The sequence below is a fragment of the Petaurus breviceps genome, unplaced genomic scaffold, assembly GCF_028583685.1.
Source record: "Petaurus breviceps papuanus isolate PSGF00001 unplaced genomic scaffold, PetGlider_PUasm1.0 37, whole genome shotgun sequence".
Classification (NCBI taxonomy): domain Eukaryota; kingdom Metazoa; phylum Chordata; class Mammalia; order Diprotodontia; family Petauridae; genus Petaurus; species Petaurus breviceps.
The window spans coordinates 107,426,893-107,444,666 of record NW_027186296.1 but is presented as its reverse complement, the minus strand read 5'-3'; the positions used below and the strand labels follow the sequence as shown (position 1 = coordinate 107,444,666).

Below are 17,774 nucleotides of genomic sequence, written 5' to 3'. Positions count from 1 at the left end.
CATGTTGCTTTTCCAGCTTTATTTCACATACCTTCCTTACTAATGGCCATCAAGATGCTCTCTGGAAGGGACGTTAGGACAAAAGGTAAAACTCCATCATTTAATAGGTAAGGAGACTAAGGTCCAGAGATGTGAGGTAACCTGACAGAAATAATACCTAAGACTAAAAGGAGTGAGTTAGATAAGTTTTGTGATCATAGCCTCGATGACTTATTTTCAGGATTTCAGTTTCCTCATCTGCAGAGTGGGGAATTTGGACTATAGGATGTCTAAGTTCACTTCTATCTTTAAATCCTATCATCTCTTGAAAACCAATTGCCTTCAAACTATTTGGCTCCCCTAAATACTCTGGTGGAGGTATTGGCATAATCAGTATCAACTAGATTGAACTGCTTCCCAATGTCACAGTAGCATCCAAGCATCACACATGGTTTTGTGTCCTTTTCCATCCCATCATCTTCAAATGTCCCACTCTCTACTATACTGACAGCTACAATCTTTAACTCTATACTTTGAGGCTCTTCTGTCTAAGATTCTGATCATATGTTCCAGTTTCCTAGCCTGGACCTCTTAATCCCTGCTGTCTGACTCTCCTGGAGTCTAGATTTTTTCTCTGTCTGTACTCCAAGCACCTGTCTCCAAGATCTCTTTGCCTTAGTTGATCTTCCCGGACTTAATTTATATTACCTACCAATTCCCAACCTATATAGTCAAATAATGAGTTCTATCCCTCTAAACCTTAGCTATCGCTATTCTGTTGCAACAAACAGGATATTTTCTTTTTACTTTTTAGGTTGCCTCTTTAGAATTAATTTAATGCAGGCTTATGGTACAAAAACACTTAAGAAAATAGCAGTAGGAATTAACAGCATTTATAAAAAACACAACTAGGCACCTTAAGACACTGTCCCATTAGAGAAAATATATCATTTAAATGACTTTATATAATTCCTTGAGAGTCAATGCACACAGATTCTTTGGTGCCAAGTTAGAAAAATTAAAATTAATTACATAAACATTAAAACACTGAGAGTTAATGCTCTAATTTGTTCATTATAAAGTATATACATATATTTTGGTAGTCATGTCTCTAACAAATAACTTTATATAAACTTGCAGGAAAGTTTGCAGGGGCACAGGGATTCCTCATTGGCCCTCTGCTGGTCAGGCCGATTTTTTACTTTAGTGAAAGAAATGAAGTGCCTTGGGACATTAGTGAATTCTCCTAACCTTAGGACTTCAAGCAAATGTTATTTGGGAGGTTGAGGATATTCTATAAGGGTTTTCTCGACAAATACCAACTGGAGTGGATGGCCTCTGAGATCTCTTCCAACTCTGACATTTTGTGATTCTTCAAATAAGTATATCAGTTCTTTGGATACATTTACAGATGTGAATTTCTAGCAAGAGAGGTTATGTGGAAAACTCTGACAACAATAGCAAAGACATCTGCTCCTTGCCATTTGGAACTCAAAGAATAGCAGTTTCTACCCTAAAGTAACAAATCCAATGGACAAGGCACCACCAAGAGATCATGAAAATTAGTAGGCATGAAAAATGGCTTAACAAATGTCTATGTAAGAAGATTCTTAAATAAACAAGTCTTTAAGTTGAGCTGATGAGGTGGCTTCTAAGGAACATGAAGGAATTAGATAGATGCTCAATATTTATTAAAGTAGAAATGATCTTAATTGTTTGAGAGTAGGACAATTTGCTGAAAGAAAAAAATTAAAGAAGAGTGAAGCAAAGATAGGTCCTGATTAAAGAGAAAAAAAATGAAAGTATATCTAAGAGAACAATAATTCCCTCTAAAAATCTAGAATTTTTTCTTCTTTCTAAGCCATTTATCTTTTTGGGGGGGGGCCTCCTTTTCTTTCTTACTTCCTCTTTTCATAAAAGAAAACTTTCCTTTTTTACTTCTTTCTTGAAAGAAATGAATGGGTGCGTAAGCAAATACAGCCACTCTTACTCTACTTAGAAATATATGGTTCTAATCTCTTAATTCTTTAAAAGTCACTCTCCAATACAGGATTTATTTTCTTAAAATTTGCCTCACACAAGTATTTATAATCCCCCTTGTGCCCTACCCACTGATTTTCAATTTCTCACCAGTGATGTCTGACTAAATTGCTGAGTACTTGAGTTTATGATGAGGTAGAATTTGCCAACCAAGAGTTGTAATCAACTAAAACAATTCCCTATTCTGTTGGTCCTATAAAGCGCTGTCTGAAAATTATTCACTTGTACACATGACATAAGTCATGCATTTTACCTATATTTCATACTAATACAAAGTAACATCTAATATTGAAATCTAGATGCCAGTTCTAATGCTGACACTTATCTGACTTATTTCTGAGTCACTTCTCTGAGTGGTAATTTCATTGAGCCACAGTTTCCTCATCTGTAAAACGGATACTTTTTTATGGTGCTTTGTAAATCTTAAAATACCACACAATGTGAATGTTTATTGTTGTTGTTGCTGGGGGGTACAACTAAGCCCAAGAATTGCAAGAAGGAAGAAAAAGATAGTTCTACAGATTAAGTTCATTCAGAATGAAATGCTGGGGAAAACTATATGACATTGAAAAGGTTGGACTACCTAGATCTGGGGTCTGGAAACTTGTCTTTTTTTTAAAAAAATATGTATTGATAATTTTATTTCAATATAATTGGTTTCCTTTGTAATTCTATATATTTCATTCATTATTATTTCATTCATTTCGAGAAGGGGTCCATAGGCTTCACAGACATGATACAAAAAAGATCTAGAGAAAGGAAAATATGAAACATGTGAAGATGGATTGTCATTTTTTTTTGCTTCCCCACTTCTACAGCCCTCTCAGCCCTCTCTGGCATCCCCTAGCTCTGTGGCTGATCTTATTTCCTCCCCTGAGGAGCAAGGCAGCATGCTTCCCAGAAGCCAAGGCTGTTGGAAGTTTATTTAAAGCCTTCTATGCCTCTTGGCCTCTCCTATTAAGTTTCTGAATTGTGCTTAGATTATTTCACCTAATTAAAAAATAAGCTCCTGGAAATGAAACGGATTTAATATTCAGAATAAGGTACTTACATTCACATTGTATGACATCTAAGTTAAATTGTTGAACAGCTCCCATGCTTATCTGTTTTAACTCACTGTCCAATAACATCTGCATTAAGGATGTTGACAGATGCTGGCAGGCTGACATGCAAGCTGTCTGGGCAACTTTTCCCTAATAAAGAAAAAACCACACACACAAAGACATCATAAAATATCAGTTAAATTAGACCCCATCAAATCTTAAGTATTTTTCTATATTTATAATTATTAGTTCTTTAAATTTCAGAATAGTCAATACATTTGCCCTAAGAATAGGAATTAAACAGTGCTTCTACTTAGTTTCATTTCTCAGATAACATTAAAATTGTAAAGGCACAAAGAGAAGCTAAAATACATGTTAAATAATCATCAGTCATTATTTTTATCTCCTGAAAAACAATAAATATTTTATAAGAATAAAAATTAAATATGTTGTAAGTATACTTTACTTATCTATGATCACAGCAATTTTGCCAAATCATTTATGCAATTAAAGTAAAAAATAAATGAAATTTATGAATTATACAAGCTTAGCTGCAAGAAATCACAAAATAATAATGACCTAAACTTGAAAAAGGACCATGACTAAGTCATAATATGTCACTTTCTTATAAAAATAATCATTTATAAAAGCTTTTATGAGCACTTTTAAATGTCCCACCTGTCAATAAAATTCAAGTTTTTCATAAGTCATCTGTTAGTTTTGGGGATCAATAGAACTTGCAAAATAAATTTTATTTCTTTCTAACATTAATTTTCCAAATTAGAATTTACGAATGCATAATCAAAAAAACATAAAAACTGTATCTTTCCTACAACTAGTACAAACTGTTCAAATATTTTCTTCAATAACATTATCAAAACTTTTTCTATAAAGATAACAAAAATCTTGAGCATATACATTTCATAGCTGCCTCCAATCATAATATTATAATGATTTTAAGCATAAATTTTATTTTTTTAAGTTTCTGAAAGCTGAAAATGTAAAACTTATTGATTACTTTAGGTAAAATATTACAATATAATTCTATTCAGTGTGTTACAAATGAAATAACAACATTATTAAGTGAAGTAAGAGTCAAGCATGTGCTATAGTATATAGTTTATAAACCACTGTTTTTCCACTGTGGTATGCAAAACCCCATTATTTAGTCAGAAATTTGTATTTTAGGGAGCACAAAAAGTTTCATTTCTGTCTTACTTGCATAAACAATGTTACAATGAAATTCCTAATTTAGTTATGTTTTTCCTACATACAATAATCAAAGACCAATAAAGCAACAGGAGCCTAAAAACATGTTCTAAATGAAAAAAAGATATCAAACACAAAAGCTAGAAATCTTGATGCAAAAAACTTCATAATAATTATTAGAAGTATAAAAATTTATTATATAAAAAGCATATATTTTCACATACTATTAAACATCATACGTTTTTTTTAAAAATCAGACACTTAAAGATTAGAAATTTTAAGTTTTCATGAGCAAGCCATTAGCATTTAGACACCATGCACAATTTTTTAAAATTGCCTGTCTAAAGTGAGATGTCAATTTTTCAAACAAAAATCTTATAGAAGAAAACAGATATTAACAACGTATTTGAAAGAAACTGATGAACTGCCAAAAACAAATATATGAAACAATACAAAAAAAAAAACCTCAAGCCAACATGCATGCTTCCAGATCCCAAACACAATAGGAATTAATCTGGTAGACATGCAATATTATTCCTCAAGCAACGTTAATACCAAAATAAGTACAGGGAAAGTAGGGAAAAGAGAAAAGGAAAGAATAATTGGAAATTCATTTAATTACAAAGGAACAGACCTAAAAATATGTAATAGAAACGTCATTTTGATTCAATGAACAAGTATTTTAGTTGAATGTACCATTCCATCAAAATTAGCTCCATCTTCTACTTATGTTGTTACTAAAATGTAAGAACTGCATAAGCAGATTTATGAGTTGTGAAAAAAAATTAGAATTCAATTTATTTTATATGCAAATATTGCATATAAATAAGAGGTACTTTTAATGAGCCTTTATGATAAAAAACATAGATGCTATGAACTAGTATATAATAATAATAGCATTGGAGCAGAAAATGATGGTAATAGAACTAAAACATAAGATACTCAAAAAACCTGATGAAAATAAGTACTTCAAAAGCAAATACATATACATGTACATATATATGCATTTAATTCATTTCAATACATCTGTAGCAAAATCTTGATATTTCATTTCTTTAAACTATGTATAGTAACTACAGGCTTATTGTTCTCAATGATACAATATTAAATGAATTATAAAGTACTTTATAAATATGCAAATGAAATTGGAGTTTTCCTTTCAGATAGGAATACAAAATCAGGGTTAATAAAGATGCAGGTGTAAAATTGTTTTAACTACTATTTTACTAGTTGTGTTGTGCTTTTAAAAATTCAATACTTACTTACAACTTGGGAAATTTATATATAATACTCATTTAAATTGCTTTTAACATTTATTGTAAAATTGAAAATAGAAAAGATTTAATGTTTCAAACACATACACAGAGAATTAGTAAGTCATTTCTATCATCAGTATTTATAGTGAAAGCCACTGCAGAAGTCCTTCTTTGAATTGTGTTGTCATTACTGTTATGTCCTTAATAACATATTGCCATCTAGAATAGAGAGATAAGATGCTTTTCATATACCAGGGCTTTTCGTTTAGCATGTTCTGCTTCCTTCATTATACCCAAACAAAAGAAATGCATTTATTTGCCAAAAAGTGGAATAGCTTTCCAATTGCAAACAACTATGGAATATCTACTGTTCTTATTTGAAAAATTAACTGCAACATCATTAACTTGTTCTTTGGCTTTGACAAATTAAGTTCAAAAAACAAGTGATTGATCTATAAGTAAAAACACCTGCTAAACTTTAAGGACAACAATTTTTTAGCCCACCATCTAACATTTTGCTGAAATACATGTTGTAAAAGGAGAAAACCCTTAAATAAACTTCTTGTATTTCAAAGGAACTTGTAAAAGAGAATCTGCTGACATATTAGATCCTTTTTGCAGTACCCAAAAGCCTTTCTTTTAAGAACAATTGCAGTAAAGAGACATTTGGCTCCTAAGAAATTCCCAAAGGGTCAGCCATATGCATCCTTCCATGGCACCTTCACAGTACTGCTTTCTAGATCCACACTAGCTGCCTCAAAAGCAGCTTTCATCATTTACTAGGGTGTCAGTCAATATGATTTATGGACTCCATTCAACAAAGTCAAAGCATATAGAATGAGAAATATGACTACAATCTGCTAATTTGTTTTGTATTGAGCCACTTAAGAGTCAAAGACCTGATGTCAGGCTGAGACCAGCAACACAATTAACCAGCCGGTGACAGATTCATCCATCCTCCCTGCCAAGCTGTGCCAATCAAAGACAGCATGAGACGACATTTGGTGAAACCAATAAGAAAATGCATTCTCTAAGTAACCTATGTGAAGTCTTGATTGACACTTTTTGAATTTAACTTGTGGGGCACAGCCACCTTTTACCCAATAGCTCTTCACTGCAAGCTGTGAAATAAGGCTTTCACTGCCAATCACACGAACAATAACACACAAACTCCCAACCCCCAACCTAAAAAATAAATAAGAAAATTCATTTCTTTATATTTTTAAAAAAGCAAAATTTCAAAATTAATTTAGATTTATGGAGCAGATTGCAGGTATTTTTAAAACATCATAGAATCACAAAATTAAAATGCAATGCATTTTATTTATAGTAACATGAAAATTATAAACTTTCATATGAGGAAATAAAAATCTAGCACTTCTATGAAGATTCAGAAATACTATATGGCATGTCTATTTTTCTTAAAATTAACAATAACATATTTTATAAAAATATGATTAAACATATTCACTTACAACAAAATGCAATTAATATAGATTAAAATTTGTCCTTATATTGATCCTACTAATTATGATTCTGTGATGTGGTTTTTAGAGTTATTCTTTAAAAGGAAGTGATAAACTCCTGTATTACACAAACCTTTGCCTCTTTGGAACAAAAGTTTTAGCTATGGGGCTGATTTAAATTTTTTTAAGGGAAGGCAAAAGGGGAGGAGAAGCTTTCTGATGAATTGGCTGGTCTCCTAGGGAGCCTGAATTTACAATCTTTTCATAGTTTATGCAAGCTTGAAGCCTGAGGATTATATATTTCTCAATTAAAATAAGAAAAAAATTACAAAGAGAGTATTTTCATCTATGAAATAATCTATTCTTCCTCATAAATAAGAATTCTGTCTTAACTGCTATCTAAAATTTTATTTCTGATAAAAAATTAAAGCAGTCACATCAAATATTCTAAGAACCACAAAATGCTACTAAATCAGAATATATATATATATATAAATAAAATGTATGTCACTGATAAAGACTATGAAAGATTACCTAAGTTGTTTTTTATAAAATAGATATCTATATCCTACAATTATGGATTTCTGAGTAAAATCTCCACATGCTACATCCTGCTCCTAAGTATAATGTTGTCTGTAAAATCTGCTTTAATTTCCAAGAACAGAATATTGTGAGTTTAGAATATTTGATATAATAATGAATTTCCTCTGGTGAATTTCAACATATTTAACACTTGTATAAGTCTAGATTTTTAAGAATGCAGCCTGAAATTAATGAGGCTACCAAAAAATTTAACCCACCAGTCCATTCTTACTAATATTCCTTATATTACAATCTTTTGTAATTTTCAAACACTTTCCATAATCCTTTTTAGCTATTACCAGCCTCCATTACAATGGTTTACCATTCAAGTTTATTATAAATTCTGGATCAACATTTCTCATTCTTCCTTAGAAGCTCATTCTCCTCCATCAAACTTTCACCCTTTTAATAGTCTTTAGCCTCAAAGGCATGAAGCAGAAATACTGATTCCCTCTTTTGGTCAGATACACATGCATATTTGGAGAAGATTTATCTTACACCCTACCCCCAATAAATCTTTCCCTGAAACAGGAAAATCAAGTCAACTTATACCTCAGTTTGTTTATTTATTTGTTTCTTTAGGATTAGGTCTCCCTGTGTTGCACAGGCTGGAAGTACAGGGACTACTCACAGTTCAATCCCACTATGGATTGGTTTGGAGCCATGAACTGCTCCATTTTTTATATAGGACAGTAGCTAGGAGAACAAGCTTTGCTATGGCACAAGACACCAGGGTTGATTTATGCCCTACAATATATATGGTACGTTCATGCTTCCACCCCACCCCCCCCCCCCCCCCAAGCTCTTCTTCTTATGGGATTCACACTTTTTACTTTCTTCCCAAAATGATCCTGAGTGTTATTAGGATTTTTTCATTAGCTCTATATTAAGATTATTATCATTGTTAACACATATAGTTGAAGTTCTATTCTATTCCACCCCAAAAGTCCCTTTAAAATCTCTCCTTTTCTCCATTCCTCCTCTTCATCCTCTCTGAGCCTATTTCAAATCCAACAAGAATTAAGACTTCTGCAGATATGGCAGGAGCAACTTTAACTGCAGCAAAACAGAAAGTGGTTACAGATAGAGGACCTGGGTTCTACCAGATTAAGCTCCTTTTTACCTTTCTGATGTTACCTGTTCCCTATCCATGCCTACAGGTCACTACATTTCTTTAATGTAGAAAAGGACAGAAAGTCTGAATAGTGTCCTCTATTTATTGATTATAATCTACAGATCTAGAGAACAGTTACTGGAAATGGAAATCTTGTCCATTTTCAGTCATTAATTATAAGGCAGTCCTTCTTTATAGTCTCAACTCTTGTTTTCTGCTTATTTATATTTAGTTTTGTTCCATTCTAAGAACCTTCTCAAATAACTATCTTCACCTTGCCATAACTTTGCTCAGATCAGATGTTTTATAAGGTGCTAAAACTTCTTATAGTAAAGAATCCTTTCTATCCATGCCAATGATTGCCTACTCTAGCCTCAGAGCAACACTCAGTTGTTAATCTGAGTACTCACAACCAAACCAAATGTACTGGTACCCTTCCCCATACATGCCTGATATTCACAGAGACCAAAAATGTCAAATACCTGTTAATAGCTCTAGGACTCTGTTAGCGATTGTTTCCATTACTCTGAGGCCCTTTTCACTTATCTTTGAGCTTCCAACTGTATTCTGGAATTTTAAAAAAAAAAACTGAAAATACGACATCTAGATAGAAAAGGTGTTATTATTTGTTTTTACTGTGTTTACATTAATATTTACAAAGCTCAAGCAACAAACCCTTTAAATTTTACTCTTCATCTCAAACATTTTACTGGTATCCACTTTAAAACTTCCTTTCATTGGGTGGCTAGGTGGCGTAGTGAATAGAGCATTGGCCCTGGAGTTGGGGGACCTGAGTTCAAATCCAGCCTCAGACACTTAATACTTACTAGCTATGTGACCTTGGGCAAGTCACTTAACTCCAATTGCCCTGCCTTCCCCCCTCCAAAAAGCAAAAAAAAAAAAAAAACTATTTCATTTATAAAGTTTTCCATTTCTTGAGGTATTATTTATTCTCATATACTCCTTTTGTCATAGATTCAAACACTGACTTACAAAAATACAAAGTATCACAAGTGAACTTAAAAGTTTCCTTTATTTTTTTAAAAGGTTGATTTTGTTTTTATTGGCATAAAGGCAGAATTACATAGCCAATTTTCTTTTCCTTTACAAAGGGTATGTATGTTGTCCATTTTCCTCACTGATTTCTCTTAATCAAAATTTACAAAATCTTTTTATTTAAAAAAAAAAAGACTGCTGGCCCTTTTAAAGTACTGGATTGGACTTAATTTTGTAACATTCCTAAGGAATTCTAACTTCCAAATTTAAAAGAATTCATTCAATAATTGTAACAACAAACACTCCTGTTGGCATTAAGATAAGGTTATATAACATGCGATAGCTTACCTGCAATACTAATAAAAATTTTTATTGCTACCGCTTCCTTCAGGACAGTTAGGTGGCACAGTAGATAGATTGCCAGTTCTTCAGTCAGAAGGATCTGAGTTCAAATCCAGCCTCAGATCTTACTAGTAGTATAACACTAGGCAAGACACTTATCCCTGTTTGCCTCAGTTTCCTCATCTGTAAAGTGAGCTAGAGCAGGAAATGGCACACCATTCCAGTATCTTTGCCAAGAAAACCCCAAATAGAACCATGAAGAGTCAGACACAACTAATCAACAAACAAAACAAACAAAAACCCTACACCTCCTCCAATTCTTTAATGCTTTCATTTTCCTCTGAACTACTCAGTAAGCTAGAGGCAGTATGTTTTTAAGTTGGTTTCTTTTTTTTTTTAAGGATTCACAAAGGGTCGGCCAGGTAGCACAGCAAGTAAGAGCACCGGCTCCAGTGTCAGGATGACCCGGAGATCGAATCCTGGGCTCAGACATTCAGCACCACAGCCAGAAATAACTGGCCGTGTAACCTTGAGCAAGTTACTTAACCCTGATTGCTTAAAAAAAAAAAAAGATTCACAAATAAAGTCAGGATACTTGATTCAATGCACACTTTTTCCAGACCATTCTATATTGTTCTTCTGAGAAACAATTTTCAAAGGGAGAATGGAGAAGACAGAATCACTCCCAACAACAACCATTTGAATTTCGAGGAAAACTACACTAATCATTAAAGAGTTTATCCAAAATTTCCATAATCTGGAAATAACAGGGCCACAAAAGAATTTTAAAATTAATCTATTTTAAGAGCATGCCTCAACACATTAAAGTAGTTCCAAACAACATCTGAGAATATAATTCAATAGTCATTTTATATATAATTCAATATCATTTTACTCTAAGGCACTTTTCATCATTTAACTTCATTCTCCTATGTACACATTTAGTTTTTGATAAATATACAACAGAGAATAGTTCCACTGTCTGGCTCTTTTCCCCATGGTGTAGATTTAGAACACCAGTAGTGCCATATTGCTGGCGTATACCTCAGCATCATGGCACAAAGTTGCCATAGGAAAACCTCCAAATCACAGTGATTCTATGAGGCCCAGCTACTTATTTCACTCAAAGGAGGGGAGGGTATTTAGGAACCTGAAGTCCCTATAGGTAGTTTGCTACAACCCCTGGGACATTTCCAGAGGTTCCTTCTTGGGATTCCTGGTACAGAGTTGTAGATAAGAAGACCTTATGATGAGACTCTTAAGATAAGCTTGAAAACTCTTATTCAGTATACTGCATGCTGCTATAATAATATGCTTCGAGCTCAAGGTTTCCCTGAGAAGGGTGCCTAATTGTTTTCAACCCTACAAATAATACTAAATCTCAAATCCAAGTGTTTTTATGGTTGCTTCTGAGGATATTTGTTTGCAAAATAATTTTAATCATATCCTGCCTCAGCAAGCCTTAAAAACTATGCTGTACCAATGAGGGAAAACAATACTATCCTCAAACTTGAATTCTCCACAAAACCACAAATATGATATCAAACAAGTTACCAAGGAGATTAAAATTTCTTTTAACAATTAAGCAGAGAAGAATAAGCCTGTAGGCAATTCATAGTTTTTCAGTACACATGCTTTCTTTGGCTTTTATCTACTTACCGACATAGCTGCATGGTCATTGTTGTTATTCTGAGAAGGAAATCAGCAAAGCAATCAAATCAAAATGCAAAATAAATTTTAAAACAGCAGCAGCAGTATTCATAGTAGCAAAATATAAAGAAATATACTAGCCTTGTGTCTTGCTATAATTTGAAAGCATGTTTTAAATATACTTCTGGTAATAAAAGTTACTTTACAATGTAAATTTAGCTATTACTTTTCTTTTAAAGATTTATACATGAATGTCTGTATACACAAAAATTACTCAGAAAACAAAACCTCTTTATTTTGTTTTTCTTATTGGTCATCAACCATCACTTTAAAAATGTCTGCTGAAATACCTGAATTCTCAAGAGTCATTTAAATGTCTGCTGAATGGGCACATCCAAAAAACAGAGAAAGCCCTGATAGAGTTCCTTCCTGCAGAGAAATAAAATGCCTATTCCATTCACAATTAACGGAAAACTGTACTGTCTTTCTTTTAAGTACTGAGAAAAAAAATTAACAAAAGTCCTCCTTTTAACTTGATGATGTAATACTCTTCTTTCTAGGTGTCTCCTATCTGGTGGTCTTTATGTGATTATTAATGAATGAAATTTAAACAAGTATAAGAGAGATACAAGCAGCACTGGCTGCTTAGTGACTAAGGTAACATAGATGAAATAGCATGATTTTCTGTTTGTCCTTGTTACAGAATAGAGAACAGCAGGAATATATATATTTACATACTGTTGAACACATGCACATACATGCAACTAAGAGGATTTTTAATGATTTTCTCAATCAAAAAAATTCAAGTCAAAGTTACTAGTGAATTTTAATAACTTCACACTGTCAAAGCATTCTGTCACTTTAGATGCAAAACAATAAGTGGTTGTAAAAAAATTTATTCTGTACGTAATTGCTAAATTCTATTTTCCTTAAGGAAAGGGATAACAATTCGAAGGAGTAACAAAAGCAACCAAGGTAAAGGGTATCAAGATAATCAAAGAATATCATAAAAATCTGGACGCAATATAATTGTACTTATTTACCTGTCAAAAATAATGAACTTTTAAAAAAAGATGTTATCTAATTGGCTTTTTAAAATATTTCAACCATTAAATGCTTAAATTTTATTTTGATTTGTGCAAACCTAAAGTAATTATGAAAATATAAAATATATGCATAAATAGCTCTGTGAGACCTTTCAAAACAGGATTTATTTCTAGCTTTGTTCCATATGCAGTCTGCGTCCCAGCCAAATGAGAATCCAGTTGTTCTCTATTTTGTCCTGGATTCCCCTGTCTCTGTATGACTGTATACAGGTCTTCCCTCATACTCAGAATGAGCTCTCTTCACATCTCTGCCAGTTGAAATTCCTTAAAGATCAGCTCAGACACTACCTCCTCCATGAAGATTTCCCTGACTCCTCTCCCACCCATGATAATGATCTTTTTTCCCTTAAAGCTTCTGAGATTTTTCTAGATCTTATTCCTATGACATTCTATCTTGCATTATACTTATTTGTATACATGTCTTATTCCCTTAATAAACTTTAGGTTCCTTGAGGGCAAAGGTTATATTTTATATCCTGGTACCCCCAGTGTCAAACACTGTGCCTTGTAGTACATAACTATAAGAATTGATGTTTACATAGCTCTTTAAACTTTGCAAAGCCTTTTACATATATTCTCTAATTCGAACCTCACTGAGAGTCAAACCTTATAGGAGTAGCTACTCTGGTGAATGTCCAAACCTTATTTGGACACGTACTTTTACATATGTAATCATAATGAATAATTTTAGTCTCTTTTATTCAGATGACTACTATAAGACATACGATGATTATTAAATATAATAAAGGCATCACATGTACTCGGGTTGTTTTGTTTTGTTTTTTGCAGAAGTTACCTAATACTGTAAATTACTGACTGACCATTATTACCCTGATATTAACAGAATTTCTTGTCTTTTTAAGCTTTGCATACTTATATAGTTGTCTCCAATGAGTCATTTTACAAAAACGAAAATACAGAAATTTACAAAAAAAATTGGGATTATTCTAATCTGTGCAATATTTTGTTCCAAAAAATAGGCAAAAATGTGGAAGTTCATTCTAAACATGGAGTGTGTCCCACATAAATGCACAGATGTAAGTTGTGGTATATGCATGTTATGGAATACTATTGCGCTATAAGAAACAGGGAGCAGGCGGTCTTCATATTTACCTGGAGAGGCTTAAAAGAACTGATGCTGAGTGAGAAGAGTAGAACCAGGAGGAATTTGTACACAATTACAGACACAACGTATGTGTGATGACCAACTTTGATAGACTGGACTCTTCTCAACAATACAGGGATATAAGTCAATCCCAAAAGACGCATGATGGAGAGAAAAACGTGCATCCAGAGAAAGAACTAGAAAGAACTAAATTTATATCCAGGTGGAAGCAAAATACCTGATCTTTTTCGTTCTCTTATTTGATTTTATGTCCTCTTTACCATTTTTCATTCCAGCTGGTACAATCCATCCTTATAACCTGACCATTGTATAATGTGAAAGTATTTACAGATCCTATACTTGATAATAAGCCGCCATGGGGGGGAGGGGAGGGAGGGGGACAAAATGTGAAATTCAAGGAATTGTGGAATTGAATCCTGTAAACTAAAAGGAAACAAACAAATTAATAAATTAAAGTTAAAAAAAATAAAGTATTACCTCCTTTAAAAAAAAATAAATGCACAGATGTAGAAAAAGGCAGGACTAGATCAGAGAATAACTAGGAGTGTATGAGAGAACACAATGAAAGAAGGACTAACGTGAAATAAAGGTAGAAATGAGTCACTTGTAGAGGGTTTACATAGTTGTCCATCTACACGTTTTGTTTTCCTTTCAAATTTATAAGCTCCTTAAAGGTAACTACTTATTCGACCTTTGTGTAATGAGGAGTTGCCTCTCTTCCTCTGAGTCATAGGATTCTGAACTGGGAGCCCCTGACTCCACCTTCCTTTTGGAAGTCTTTGAGAAACATCCTGGGATAATTGGAATAAACCATACCAGATATACCAAAGATAAGAGAAGGAAAAACAAGCAGAAAGAAAATTAAGAAGGCTTCTCCAAAGAGATACTAAAGACTCAGTTGCAGATGCTGACTCAAGTATACCTAGCCAGGCAGTAGGGAATGAATAAGCTAAATATTTGGGAACATCATGACACAAAACCCCAGTCAAAAAACATCAGTCCAACAAATAGTTGCTCCTAGAGTTAGTTGAAAAGAAACTCTGTGTGGGAGGTATAAAAAAATGAAAAGTCTAAATAGATTACAAAGCCCTTGATGCCATGGAGGCAGGAAACAGTTATAGGAGTCTCCTGAAATGCCAGTGCAGTTGCTCCACAACCCAGCAGTTCTGCATCTGGTACCTGGAGAGAAGGTAACTAGTGCTAGCTGAGAAAACCAAAGTGAAATGTGACAAAGCAAAGTCGAAGACAGTGACAAGAGCTAGAAAGACCCATGGTGACTTCTAGGAGAAAAGAACAAGGATGGGAAGGCTGCCAGAAGAAGAGCAACAAGGTACAAAGCACTAATAGGAAAGGAACCACAGTTCTTTTATTTGCCAAAGACCAATCCAGGGTAGGATGAATCACTTGTACAGATTTAGGAGGTGAGGATAGAGTCTTCTCAGTATCCTAAAGGCTCAGATACAAGTCCTCTACCAAGTGAATAAAACTGTTCTACATTTTAAAGCCACAGCAGCAATATATTAGTGCCTCTAAAGGGAGTCAGAAGCTACTTAACTCATCTTCCCCCACCCTCTAAGCCTCCCCTCTTCCTAACTTCCCTGTTACTTCCAAGGGCACCACAATCCTTCCAGTCCCCCAAGCTCAAAACCTTGCTTGACTCCTCAATGTCTCTCACCCCCATAGTCAATCTATTGCTAAGGCCTCTCAATTTTACCTTCATAATATCTCTTATTTACCATCCCCTTCTCTCCTGTGACCATCACCACCCTGGTAACAGGTTCTCATCACCTCACAACCAGACTACTGCAATAACCTGCTGGTCTATCTCCTTGCCTCAAGTTCATGTAATCAGCTGTACCACATTATGAACTCCTAAAACATCAGACATCCATATTAAAATATAAATATATATGCACATTCTAAAGATAATTACAAATGATATAAATCATTTATCATTTTGTATTAGTAATGCTAATAAAAAGTTGACTAAGCTTAGGTGCAAACAAAATAATCATTTAGGAGAAACTGTTGAAATTGAGAATTCTAGTGGAAAATGGGTGGTTTTAAAATGAATACTTTTAGAATCATATGAAATTGACTTGAGCTCAGCATTCAAGACTGGGTTCCAGTTTTTACCCCCTTATCCCTTAGAATCTGCTGTCTTGTACAATTCTGCCTAAGTATTAACTATTCAAATTGTATTCTAAATACCACTAATGCCATCATATCCCAATGGCTCTACTCATCCACACTATTTCACAAACACTGCTACAATTTAACATAAATACAAGGCAGAAGCAGAGAAATCCATCCCTTTCCTACTACTACTAATAGTGGAGCTAATCAAAGAAAAGAAACAGAGTAATTCCTACCAACTCTAATAATGCTTATGTTAGTTCACTTCTCATTAGATATCTTGAAGTAACTGCAGAGTTCCTATAAAGGTTGAGATAGGTCATAACTAATGTATTTTCTTTGGGGTTCTTGAGACTAAGAATGATTTGGTAGTAATATGTTGGTACAGAGCCGGACCAAAAATGGAACTCTGGGAAAAATGATAGGAAAATGAGGATTAAATAATTATTTCCTACTCATTAAAGGAATGAGTAAATTTGGCATGTTAAAGAGTTATACTATATCTTTAAAAATTAATATAGTTTAAGTGGATGCTATAAAAGTATCAACATGCATTTGTTAAACACTTAATAGGTGTCAGGCACTGTACTAAAAACTGGAATTATGATTATAATTCTTTTAGATAGAATGATCAAGTTAAACTCAAAAGAAGAGGAGAGAAAATACACTTTCCTAATTTCTTCACAGATACTGGTGACTATGGTTTGAACACTCCATACCAACAGACTCCGATGATACATTGGTTAATTTTTCTAAACTCCTTCCCCCCTACCCTTCTTTATTTTTTATCCTTTGTTACAAAAGATGGATTTTGGGGAAGGGGAACATGTCTGTAAAATGACAGTGATATAAAAATAAATTTTCTAAAATTAATATAATTCAAATGAGAACAAAATTACTTTATTAATTCTTATTGTGTGTAATAAAACCAACATGCCAACGTTTTTACTTCTGAATTCTTTCAGAATAGCAACAGAAGGAATATGTTCTAGTCTTAGGAGTATATTTATGCTTTCAAGTGAAGTCTCCTGGCAGTAGTACTGTACCCAAGAGTCAGGAAAGACTCAAAATTCAAATCCTGCCATGTATATTACCAGCTGTAGGACTTGGAGCAAGTCACTTGAGCTCTCTAGGTCTCTTTTGTCCTCTTTTGTAAAATAGGTAGAATAACACAGTACTGTACACCAGTTTCACAATGGCATGCTTGCACAGGTTATGAATTATAAGCTTTTCTCACACTTTCCCAGTCACCAGTGAGCAAAGCAAGGCTGTGTGCTTGCTGCCATGCTTTTTTAGCATGATGCTTGCCTTGGTATTGTTAGATGCCTTCAACAAGGATGAAAACAGCATCAAGGTCAGCTACTAAACTGATGGCAAACCATTTAACTTGAAAAGGCTATAAGCCAAGACTAAAGTGGAGGAAGAGTTGGTGTGCAACTCACAGATGAGTGCCTCTGAGGCTGAGATGCCAAAGTGTGTGGAACAATTCTCTACTGTTTGTGCTAATTTTGGCCTGAAAATCAATTCTGAGGAAACAGAGGTTCTCCACCAGCCAGCACTGTACCATGCATACACGGAACCATCAGATACAGCAAATGGAGAAATTCTGAGTTCTGTGTTCAAATAAGTTCACTTATCTTGGCAGTATACCTTCCAGGGATGTACACAGAGATGATGAGGTTCACACACACACACACACACACACACACACACACACACACACACACAC

At 33.8% G+C, this 17,774-nt stretch overlaps 1 protein-coding gene across 6 annotated transcripts in view; it reads right to left on the bottom strand.

Moving 5' to 3' along the window:
* The window catches only part of EXOC6 (exocyst complex component 6), a 237,637-nt gene that overhangs the window by 61,538 nt on the left and 158,325 nt on the right, over nt 1–17,774 (bottom strand). For 4 of the 6 annotated variants that reach the window (XM_069099242.1, XM_069099246.1, XM_069099245.1 and 1 more), the window contains exons 19-20: nt 11,687–11,716; nt 3,071–3,212 (exon numbers count right to left, since the gene is read on the bottom strand). In XM_069099242.1, the coding sequence (XP_068955343.1) occupies nt 3,071–3,212; nt 11,687–11,716 (172 nt within the window). Of the gene's footprint in view, nt 1–3,070; nt 3,213–9,148; nt 9,257–11,686; nt 11,717–17,774 lie in introns of those variants that run through there. The other 2 variants (XM_069099247.1, XM_069099243.1) reach the window with 2 other exon arrangements.